At 46.2% G+C, this 12,497-nt stretch overlaps 1 protein-coding gene across 1 annotated transcript in view; it reads left to right on the top strand.

Moving 5' to 3' along the window:
• Positions 1 to 1,981: 1,981 nt before the first annotated feature.
• Positions 1,982 to 12,497, top strand: part of NRBP2 (nuclear receptor binding protein 2) — a 177,985-nt gene continuing 167,469 nt past the window's right edge. Inside the window, exon 1 of the mRNA XM_040355086.1 lies at positions 1,982 to 2,744. Within this exon, the coding sequence (XP_040211020.1) occupies positions 2,619 to 2,744 (126 nt within the window). The 5' untranslated portion in view covers positions 1,982 to 2,618. The remainder of the gene's footprint in view (positions 2,745 to 12,497) is intronic.

The following is a 12,497-nucleotide window of genomic DNA, read 5'->3' as shown; positions in this document are numbered from 1 at the left end:
CTATTTGTTGTGCAATCAAAAAAAACCAAAAAACTTGTTGATCCACCAGAAACCTTGTGAGCGGATTATTTCCTGCGCTGCGCTCTTATCAGTTACATTGTTTCAAGTTATCTCTGAGGGCCGAAGAACCCCGCCCTTCTTTGTTATGGAAAAATAAGGGGGGGTGTCTGTAGTCCTGCCCTGTTTCTGGATAATGGCCCAGATTCAGGTACATTTGCGCTTAATTTGCGGAGGCGCAGGGCAACGATTTTGCCCTGCGCCCCCGCAAATATTTTGCACTGCCCTCGATTCACGGATCAGTAGCTTCGTAAATTGCGAGGGCGCGCCGGCAAAAATTGCCCGGCGTAAGCGCGCGCAATGTAAATGATCCCGCCGATCCGCGCCGAGCGTAGAGCGCATGCTCCGTCGGGAAACTTTCCCGACGTGCATTGCGGCAAATGACGTCGCAAGAACGTCATTTGCTTCAAAGTGAACGTGAATGGCGTCCAGCGCCATTCACGAATCACTTACGCAAAGTACGTAAAATTCAAATTTCGCGTAGGGGGGAACGACAGGTATACGTAACATTGTCTGCCCCTGCTAATAGCAGGGGCAGCCTTACGCAAAAACCGCCATACGTAAACGATGTAAATTGCGTACGCAGGGCTCGCGCAACGTTGTGAATTGGCGTTAGTATGCAATTTGCATACTATATGCTGAGCACAACGGGAACGCCACCTAGCGGCCATCGCAAGAATGCAGCCTAAGATATGCGGGCATAAGAGCCTTATGCTGCGCAGATCTTAGGCTGCAGTCGGCGTAACGAGGTTCCTGAATCAGGAGCATTCGTTACGCCTGGGCAAGTAAGCAATTGCGCTGTGTAACCTATGGTTACACAGGCGCAATTGCTTCTTGAATCCAGGCCACGGTTACATTTAATGAAGGGACAACATTTAGCAACTTATTGCTACACTTAGAGGCGTTCTCTCTTTTCTCTCTTCTCTTTTATACCCTGTAAAAAAAAAAATGCTTTGATATACAAGCGGTTTGGATTACAAGCATGTTTCTGGAACGAATTATGCTCGCAATCCAAGGTTTTACTGTACATTCACATCAGTCCCTATCCTCTAGGAGCTTACACTCTAATGTCCCGAACTCACATTCATACGTATAGGCTGCATTCACACCTGAGCGTCGGTCGTTCGGAGTTTTTTTCATCGTTTTTTTCCGGCGTTTTGTCGCGCGTATTCATGCTTATTTGCGCGTTTGCATACAGCGTTGTCCGACGTTTTTGTACTTTGACGTTTTTTATTTTAGCCAATAGGAAAAACTATCATCTTTTCATCACTTGTTGCTATGTTGGTAGATTTTTTTAATCTTCTGCCTGGGCGACAAGTTCTATTGATTAAAGCGACGAAACGCCCGTAGCAAACGCCCGTTGTCGCGCAAGTCGCTTGAATCGAGCGTTTCCATCACTTTCTATGGGAAATGGAAACGCTCAAATACGCCCAAACCGCCCGATACGCGCGACAAAAAAGGGTCCAGAACTTTTTCTGGCAACAGGCGATGGGCGTCAGGCGCATCAGCGTTCAGATGTGAACCATCCCCATAGACTTTAATGTATTTTGGTCCCTCTGGCGCTTGTGAGCGTCGCGCTACAGGCGACAAAACGCCTAGGTGTGAATGGGCTCTTATACTAGGGCCAATTTTTATTTTTTATAGACAGGATCCAATTAACCAACCAGCATGTCTTTTTAGATACGCTTCAACAAGCTTTAACAATGGCCAAGCAGCTGCAGCATTAACCCGCCGGCAGGCATGGGCACCCTTCAGCCTCGGAGGACCTATTAGCACCCCGCAGGCGAGCGAGCGCAGGGCGGCGGTAGGGCGGCCATGCAGGCAGGCAGGCAGAGCTGGGATGTGTTTCTGCTGGGCTCTGTGTGAGAAGGGGAAGGTGTATGCTCTGCTATGGGAGTTGCAGGGGGAGGCACGAGGTGGAGCCGCAATATACAGGGCCTGTTGTCAAATAGAAGCTGTTGATAAGTCAGCACTGAGGATTTAACCCACGACTGAGCCTGTGCTCGCTCTGGAAGCTGCTCCTCTCTGTATACAGCAATATACAGAGCCTGCAAAGGGGTGCTGAGCAATAGACAGACCCTGCAACCCTACAACAGGGTGCTGTGCAATAGACAGACCCTACAACAGGGTGCTGTGCGGTACACAGACCCTACAACGCCTATAGGGTTCTGTGCCATACACCGATCACTGGACCCGAGCCTGCATACCGGTCACTGGATCCCCTGCGTCCACCGCACCGGCATCTGGACCCTTGGAATACTCTGGGATCTTGTGGATCTAAACCACCCCCCCCCCCTGGAGCCTGAATTTCTAAAGAGAGGGGCTCCCTGATCTAGTGGATCCTGTGCATTGGGGGGGCGGCTTGGGATTCCCGCGCCAGCTGTGCCCTGGGATCTACTGGATCTGGCGGTTTTGGGGATTTGGTGGATTTTTCTTTTTTTTTTTTCTTGGTTGTTTAGGATTGGCGAAGCGATCTCGCAGAGCGACCGTATGCGGCGAATCTAGTGGATCCTTCTTCTTTCTTGTGGTGGATCCGGCGGAAACGCGGGCTGTGACGCTCCATGGCTCTCGCGCACCTTTCGCCTTCGCAGAAGGAGCCGGAGAGGGAGAAGGAGGAGGAGAGCGAGGATGAGAGCGAGGTGCTGGAGGAGAGCCCCTGTGGGCGCTGGCACAAAAGGAAGGAGCAGGTAGTAGAGTGTGTGTTTTTTTTTTATTGATATATTAGCCATGTATGCCAGAACGCACGCACCTCTGCGCTTAGAAAGGTGTTGTGTCCTAACAATAAAAACATGAAAGTGGATTTTTTCCTTTTTTTTTTTTTTTTTTTCCCATTTCCACATTTTGTACATTATTTTTATTTATTTATTCTTTCTATTTTTTTCTTATTTTTTTATTTTATTTTATTTTTTCTCATAACTGTTTATTTTTGCACAATGAATGTGAAAATTCAAATTGATTTGCAAAATTCAAAATAGAAAACCCAGCTTTTTATTTTATTGATATATTAACCATGTATGCCAGAACGCACGCGCCTCTGCGCTTAGAAAGGTGTTGTGTCCTAACAGCAAAAACGTGAAAGTGGATTTTTTTTTTCTTCTTTTGCCATTTACACATTTTGTACATTTATTTTTATTTATTTATTTTTTCTATTTTTTTTTTTTCTCATAACTGTTTATTTTGCACAATGAATGTGAAAATTCAAATTGATTTGCAAAGTTCAAAATAGAAAACCATGTATGCCAGAACGCACGCGCCTCTGCGCTTAGAAACGTATTGTGTCCTAACAGCAAAAACGTGAAAGTGGATTTATTAATTTATTTTTTTCTTTTGGCATTTCCACATTTTGTACATTATTTTTGTTTTATATATATATATATATATATATATATATATATATATATATATTATAATTATTATAATGGTTTATTTTGCACAATGAATGTGAAAATTATAATTGATTTACAAAATTCAAAATTAGAAAATGCCAAAATTGGCCAACAAACCAGCTTTTTTTTTTTTTAATGATATAATAATAATAATTTTTATTATTATTATTCAGGTTTTATATAGCGCCAGCAGCTTGCGCAGCACTTAACAAAATAATGGCAGACATTACAGTTACATTATATATAATTTGGGCACTTCTACATTTTGTAAAAAAAAAAATATATATATATATATATATATATATATATATATATATATATATATATATATATATATTTATTTATTTTATTTTTTATTATTATTTTTTCATAACTGTTTATTTTGCACAATGAATGTTAAAATTCAAATTGATTAGCAAAATTCAAAATAGAAAACACCAAAATTGGCCAACAAACCAGCTATTTTTTTTTTTTTTTTTTTTTATATAATAATAATTAACAAAATAAAGGCAGACATTACAGTTACATTGCAATTTGGTACAAGAGGAATCAGAGGGTATATATGTATATATATATATAAAGAGGCCCTCTGAAATTAGAATTTTGCTAATCAATTTGAATTTTAACATTCATTGTGCAAAATAAATGCAATGAGAAAAAAATAATAATTTTTTTTTTTTTTTACAAAATGTAGAAATGCCCAACTATATATATATATATATATATATATATATATATATATATATATATATATATATATATATATATATATATATATATATATATATATATTTGGGTATTTCTACATTTTGTAAAAATATACAATTATATATATATATATATATATATATATATATATATATATATATATATATATATATATATATATATATATATATATATATATATATTTATTATTATTATTATTATTATTATTTTTCTTATAACGGTTTATTTTGCACAATGAATGTTAAAATTCAAATTGATTAGCAAAATTCAAATTAGAAAACACCAAAATTGGCCAACAAACCAGCTATTTTACATAGTTCGCAATCTTAATTCTTCTTGTAAGCGTAATAATAATAATAATAATAATAATAATAATAATAACAAAAAATAAAAAAAAACAGTGTCCCAAATGGGAATGTTTATGCTCTTCTTTTCTCTCTCCTTTTTTTTTTTTTATCATTATTATTATTATTATTAATAATATAATTGTATTTTTTTATTTTATTTTTTCACAACAAATTTGATTGTATAAGTAAAGAAAAAGGAACACAGTACGGGGTTTGGTGGGTGTTGAAAAGCCAATATGCAAACATGTAACAAGAGGTAAAATGTTACATCAGATATGTAGAACTGTTAACAAGCATATGAGATATGGCAATACATATTATTATGAAGTTCTTTTCTACATTTTTTTTTTTTTTTTTTATATTTTTTTTAACTACAAAAAATATAACTCATCCCTGCGGGGGGCGCCCTCACAGGCCAGTTACACCTGAACTGTAGGACCTTTTGGAAGCGCAGAGGCGCGACCCGTAGCGAATGGCGCCGCCGGTCTCTCCATGAACTGTAGATGTGGATTGCGCAGTGTATAGGATGCGGACGTTTTATAGACCCTTTTTTTTTTCCTCCTTACTGATCCATTAGGATGAAATGTGGGCCTCTGCTTTTCCATTCTGCCTGCGCAGGCTCTAGAAGTGTTTGGTCTGTTTGATTAGAAGCCTTTGAAGTCGCCATAAACTTGAAATGATGTTTGTGACAATTAGATTTACATAGGCTGCTGTTAGAAATAATCAAGGGGCCCCATAAAGCCTACCTAAAAGGGCATAAAAGCCCCACCCCACCCAGAAAGTGACTGAGGACGTACTGTAGATTTATCAGCCCCTTTTTCTGTAGACTCATCTGAAGCATTGTATTTGTAAGTACAATTTACTATGCTTCAGTAATGAATGGACACAGGACTCATTGGTATTGGTCACTCACTGTGTACATTCAGGAAAGGAAGGGGGTCAGTAAACAACATGTATATAACGGCCCCCCGCTCTCCATCCTGAAACATCCCCCTGTGTGCCCAGGGAAGCTGCCAGTGAGAGAGGAAGGGGGGGGGGCGCTGTGGGGGAAAGGGGCACACAGGGGCCCGGACAGGAGATGGAAGGGGCACACGGGGGCCCGGACAGGAGATGGAAGGGGCACACGGGGGCCCGGACAGGAGATGGAAGGGGCACACGGGGACCCGGACAGGAGATGGAAGGGGCACACGGGGACCCGGACAGGAGATGGAAGGGGCACATAGAACCAATCCCCTGCAATGCTGCTGGAGGGGGAAAGAGGAGGAGTAGCTGGCAGTGTTGCAGGGGGGGAAAGCAGAAGAAGATTGGTGTCTGCAATAAGACGGTACAGCCAGCCCTCCTGCTCAGCAGGGGCCCGGGTCCCACATTTGAACTGATAAGGCAGTACAGCCAGCCCTCCTGTACCGGGCCCTATCAGCGGCCCTGGGTGCCATGCAGGTGGCCTCAGATGGTTAGGAAAGGTCATCCTGTTCCTTAAAAGCAGTGGTCTCCCCAAACTGCAGCCTGGGGGTCCGAATGCGGCCCTTTTCTTGCTTTAATCTGGTACCTTGGGCGCTTCAGCACAAAAACATCATGACCTGAAACCTAAGTAGTCCACAGCTCATGGGGGTGGGGGGGGGCGGGCATTGGTTTACACTTTGGATTTTTTTTTTTTATGGGGACACCTGATGTAAGGTGTCAGTCTGATGGGGGCACCTGATACAAGGGACACCTGGTGTATGGGGGCACCTGATGCAAGGGAGCACCTGGTGTATGGGGACACCTGATGTAAAGGGGCACTCTGGGAACACCTGATGCAAAGGGGCCATCTGGGGACACCTGATGCAAAGGGGCCATCTGGGGACACCTGATGCAAGGGGGCACTTGGTGTATGGGGACACCTGATGTAAAGGGGCACTCTGATGGGGACACCTGATGTAAGGGGGCACTCTGATGGGGACACCTGATGCAAGGGGGTCACGTGGTGTATGGGGGACACCTGATGCAAGGGATCACCTGGTGTATGGGGAAAACTGATGTAGGGGGGCACACTGTTGGGGGCACTCTGATGGGGACATCTGGTGTAAGGGGGCACTCTGATGGGGACACCTGGTGTAAGGGGGGGGGGACTCTGTTGAGAGCATCTGGTGTAAGGGGAGCACTCTGATGGGGGCACCTGATGTATGCGGATACCTGGTGTAAGGGGGCACTCTGATGGGGACACCTGGTGTAAGGGGGCATTGGATGTAAGGGGGCACTCTGATGGGGACACCTGGTGTAAGAGGGGCACTCTGATGGGGACACCTGGTGTAAGAAGGCACTTTGATGTGGGCACCTGGTATAAGGGGGCACTCTGATGGGGGCACCTGGTGTAAGGGCGTAAGGGGGCACTCTGATGGGGACATCTGGTGTAAGGGGGACACCTGGTGTAAGGGGGCACTCTGACGGGGCACTCTGATAGGGACACCTGATTTAATTTACTTGAAATATGGATGTTATTGGCCTACTTTTCTGAATGAATGACTTGTATAGCGCTACTCATGCGAACTGAATCACCTCTGGGCGCTTTTTCCAGCCAGAATCTGCTTGGCTGGTGCGGTCATTTTACCCCGTAGGACCGTGACACGCTTTCTGTCATATTGGAGAGCAATTCGGACCTCAGCTGGAAGAAGATATTAGAAAGACGTGTGAGTTGCCTGGGTGTGCTCCCAATTGTGTTCATTCCCGCATGGCACAAAACACACACACAGCCCTTTCGCAGGCGTGCCGCGGTACCATTAAGTCTTAACGGTACAAGCACACACCTTGCTTCTGCGCTCATTCACCTGCGGCAAAACGGACGGTAACAAAATACCAATGCGTTTTGGTGCGGCACAATAGCTGTACATCAATTTTTGTTTACATTCAAGGCACGCTGACAGTATTGACGATCAGAGCGCATTGGAGAGCAACGCTGGAAACATCGTCGGAGCGGAAGACATCCAGTAAAACGCTGCTTTGCGACAGAACGTTTGGGGACCACCACTGGTTGGCGACGCTGTTCTAGGGTATAGTATAGTGAGCGTTGTTTCCTTAGGACAGGAAGTGTGTTACTGGCGGGATCACAATCTAAAAAAGAAAGAGAAAAAAAAGCCTAAAAAAGAAAAGACAACCCAAGCTGCAAAAATTCCACCGGCACATTCCAATAATTGGTACATTCTGATGGCTGGGAGAAGATTATCTGACATGTTTGGCAATAAAGCTGACCGCAGGGAATGACCCCCCCCCCCCCCCCCCCCCCCTCCCCTCCAGCCATCAGTCTCAGCAAAACAACTGTTTATGTGATTAGAGGGGGTGGGGAAGAGCAAATATACAGAGCGGGGACAAGGTCCTCTACCACCTAAGGTCAAAAGGTTAAACTGCTTCATGCTTATCCCCCCCCCCCCCCCCCCCCTCACAGCATAAGTTGCAGATCCTGCTCTTCCTGCAACCCCTCCTGCTGATGCGCCCAATGCATTGCCCTTGTCTGCCCACCCAGCCCCCCCAGCCAAGGAGAAAATGCCAATGTGCTTGCATGCTCTCCCTCCCCAATGAGCAAGAGACTACTTGAGCGATAGGGTAGAGATCCTGCCATTTGGCACCCCCCAAGGCGGCTGCCTCCGCTGCCCACCCATCGTCCCTACATGCAGACTGGCGTACGGTCCTTTACCACCCAAGGCAAAAAAGACACTGGCCCAGATTCACGTAGATCGGCGCATCTTTGAGCGGGCGTAACGTATCCTATTTACGTTACGCCTCCGCAACTTAGGCTGCATTCACACCTCCGCGACTAGATACGCCGCGTACGCGGCGTATTTTGCCGCGAGTGTGTAACCTTTTTTTTTTTTCACAAAGCCTTCCCATTGCTTTGTATGGCCGAACGCCAATGCCGCCTGAAAAAAAGGGTCCGGGACTTTTTTTCAGGCGGCAGGCGTACGGCGTCTATGAGATGTGAACCATCTCCATAGACAGCAATGGGAATTCTCCCCTCTAGCGGCACAAGCGTCCGGCGTCGGGCGTTTTGTCGCCTAGATGTGAATGGGCTCTTAGATGGGCAAGTGCAGTATTCTCAAAGCACTTGGGGCCAGATTCACGAATATTTACGGCAGGCGTAACGTATCCCCTTTACGTTACGCCGCCGCAAGTTTTCGGCGTAAGTGCTTGATTCACAAAGCACTTGCCTGTAAACTTGCGGCGGCGTAGCGTAAAGCCATACGGCGCAAGCCCGCCTAAATCAAATGGGGCGTTCCCGCGCCGAACGTTCTGCGCATGCTCCGTTAGGAAATTTCCCGCCGTGCCTTGCGCGAAATTACGGCGCCCCGACGTATTTTTTGAACGGCAACGTGCGTTACGTACTTTCGTATTCCCGGACGTCTTGAGAAAAATGTTTTATTTGAAATTCGACACGGGAACGACGGCCATACTTTAACATGGCTGGTCTAAATCTAAGCCATGAAATAGCAAGCTTAAGATTGCGACGGGAAAAACCGACTAGCGACGACGTAAGAGAATGCGACGAATGCGCGTACCTTCGTGGATCGCCGTAAACAGCTAATTTGCATACCCGACGCTGGAAAACGACGCAAACTCCACCCAGCAGCCGCGGAAGAATTACACCTACGATCCGAAGCCGTACGCCTGTCGGATCTATGCCAAAAGCCGCCGTATCTTGGTTTGAGGATTCCAAATCAAGATACGACGCGGCAAATTTGAAAATACGCCGGCGTATCAGTAGATGCTCCGGCGTATTTCTGCTGTAAATCTGGCCCTTGCTCCGTATGTTTCGGCGGCGAAGCGTAAATAGGCCGGCGTAAGCCCGCCTAATTCAAATGTGAAACAGGGGGGGCGTGTTTTATGTAAATGTTATGTGACCCGACGTGATTGACGTTTTTCACGAATGGCGCATGCGCCGTCCGTGGACATATCCCAGTGTGCGTTGCTCCAAAGTACGCCGCAAGGACGTATTGGTTTCGACGTGAATGTAAATGACGTCCAGCCCCATTCACGGACGACTTACGCAAACAACGTAAATTTTTTCAAAATTCGACGCGGGAACGACGTCCATACTTAACATTGGTACGCCTCATATAGCAGGGGTAACTTTACGCCGGGAAAAGCCTAACGTAAACGGCGTATCTGTACTGCGTCGGCCGGGCGTACGTTCGTGAATTCGCGTATCTAGCTGATTATTTCTGGCGTAAATTAGCGTACACGCCCCTAGCGGCCAGCGTAAATATGCAGTTAATCTCTTACGCCGTCGGATCTAATAGAAATGCCTAACTGATTCTATGAATCGGGCGCATAGATACGACCGCTCAGACTCAGAAATACGACGGCGTATCTGGAGATACGCCGTCGTATCTCCTTTGAGAATCTGGGCCATAGTGCTCCCCCCCCCCCCATGAGCTGTGGACTATTTCAGCAGTGCAGGACCTGCCGAATTTACATAAAAGAAAAAAAAAACGATAATAATGCCCCAATATAGGATAAAAAATACCATCAATCTCAGGCAATCGCCAATAAATGACAAAATAGCCAAACCGTGCAATACTTCTCCAAAAATATCAATAAATATGAAGCAAGTACAAAGTGATCAACTCTCGAAGAAACTGAACCACCTGTGATCTTCTCTTCAGAATTACCACCTAGCGACCTATGACCTCCAGGGTAAAGCCCTCAATAGTTATAGGAGGTCACAACCGCTCATTCCCCAGCAGGGGTAATAATGATATTCAGATCTTCACTCTCACTCCGCCGTATAAGATCCCCAACCCATGCCACCAGATGTAGAAAAATGAAACAAAAAGGGAACTCCTAGTGCTCACTGATGGATTTTATTAACAAAAAATGCATGTTCAAAAACACTCGCAACTAAGGGCACGGAACGCCATTCCTCATAATGTATAATAAGCGATCTCCCACAGACAGATCGCTAACCGCAATGTGTCCTATTTCTGGCACAGCAAGCGTGATGACGTCATGGGCTTTTAGCCCCCGCCCATACGTGTTACGTCCACCCTACTGTACAGGGCATTACACTACATACATAAGCCCAAAGGATGGGTTTGTTTTGTGCAATGGTGTGCTGCGGGACCATTCATTCTTAAAGGGGTTGTAAAGGTACAATTTGTTTTTCCTAAATAGCTTCCTTTACCTTAGTTCAGTCCTCCGTAATGGGCTTTCAGCCCCCCGCCCATACGCGTTACGTCCACTAATCCAGACTTCTTTAGTAGGGTTACCCATATGCGTTAAAGGGGTTGTAAAGGTACAATTTATTAATTTTTTTTCCTAAATAGCTTCCTTTACCTCAGTGCAGTCCTCCTTCACTTACCTCATCCTTCCATTTTGCTTTTAAATGTCCTTATTTTGTCTGAGAAATCCTCACTTCCTGTTCTTCTGTCTGTAACTCCACACAGTAATGCAAGGCTTTCTCCCTGGTGTGAAGTGTCGTGCTCGGACCCTCCCTTGGACTACAGGAGAGTCAGGACGCTCTCTACGTTGCAGATAGAGAAAAAAGCTGTGTGTTAGTGGGCGTCCTGACTCTCCTGTAGTCCAAGGGAGGGGGCGAGCATGACACTCCACACCAGGGAGAAAGCCTCGCATTACTGTGTGGAGTTACAGACAGAAGAACAGGAAGTGAGGATTTCTCAGAAGAAATAAGGACATTTAAAAGCAAAATGGAAGGATGGGGTAAGTGAAGGAGCACTGCACTAAGGTAAAGGAAGCCATTTAGGAAAAAAAAATTAAAAAATTGTACCTTTACAACCCCTTTAACACATATGGGTAACCCTACCAAAGAAGTCGGGATTGGTGGACGTAACGCGTATGGGCGGGGGGCTGAAAGCCCATTACGGAGGACTGAACTAAGGTAAAGGAAGCTATTAAGGTAAAAAAATTGTACCTTTACAACCAGTTTTAGAATGAATGGTCCCGCAGCACACCATTGCACAAAACAAACCCATCCTTTGGGCTTATGTATGTAATGTAATGCCCTGTACAGTAGGGCGACCAGACCATCCCCGTTTTCCGGGGACAGTCCCCGGATTAAGGACACTATCCCCGGACCAAGTCTGGTTTTGTCCCCCGGATTGGATTTGAACAGAATCAGAATTAGGGGGGTGTTTTTTTCCAGTATCTGTGCCCCTTTCTGATGATCGTGTGCTGGTCGGAGCGAATACTTCTTCAGTTTCGGGTGCATGCCCATTCAGCTCCGCTCACATGTTCTTGGCTCAAGTCCCAGCCAGCCGCCTGCTTATCTCCTTGCCTTCCCTGGCGGAGTGATCTTCCTCCGCTCCCCATCCAGTAGTAGCAGGGCCGTCTTAATAGCATCATGGGCCCCTGGGCAAAGTAATGCTCTGGGGCCCCTACAATGGAGAAAGTTCTACACCCCAGATATCCCCCCAGCACTCTGACCCCTCTACACCACAGATATCCCCCCTGCACTCTGACCCCTCTACACCCCAGATATCCCCCCAGCACTCTGACCCCTCTACACCCCAGATATCCCCCAGCACTCTGACCCCTCTACACCCCGGATATCCCCCCAGCACTCTGACCCCTCTACACCCCAGATATCCCCCCGGCACTCTGACCCCTCTACACCCCAGATATCCCCCCTGCACTCTGACCCCTCTACACCCCAGATATCCCCCCAGCACTCTGACCCCTCTACACCACAGATATCCCCCCTGCACTCTGACCCCTCTACACCCCAGATATCCCCCCTGCACTCTGACCCCTCTACACCCCAGATATCCCCCCAGCACTCTGACCCCTCTACACCACAGATATCCCCCCTGCACTCTGACCCCTCTACACCCCAGATATCCCCCCAGCACTCTGACCCTTCTACACCCCAGATATCCCCCCAGCACTCTGACCCCTCTACACCCCAGATATCCCCCCAGCACTCTAACCCCTCTACACCCCAGATATCCCTCCAGCACTCTGACCCCTCTACACCCCAGATATCCCCCCCTGC

The sequence above is a fragment of the Rana temporaria genome, chromosome 5 (assembly GCF_905171775.1).
Source record: "Rana temporaria chromosome 5, aRanTem1.1, whole genome shotgun sequence".
NCBI classification, from domain to species: Eukaryota; Metazoa; Chordata; class Amphibia; order Anura; family Ranidae; genus Rana; species Rana temporaria.
The sequence above is the reverse complement of the archived record's forward strand: the minus strand, read 5'-3'. Positions and strand labels throughout refer to the sequence as shown.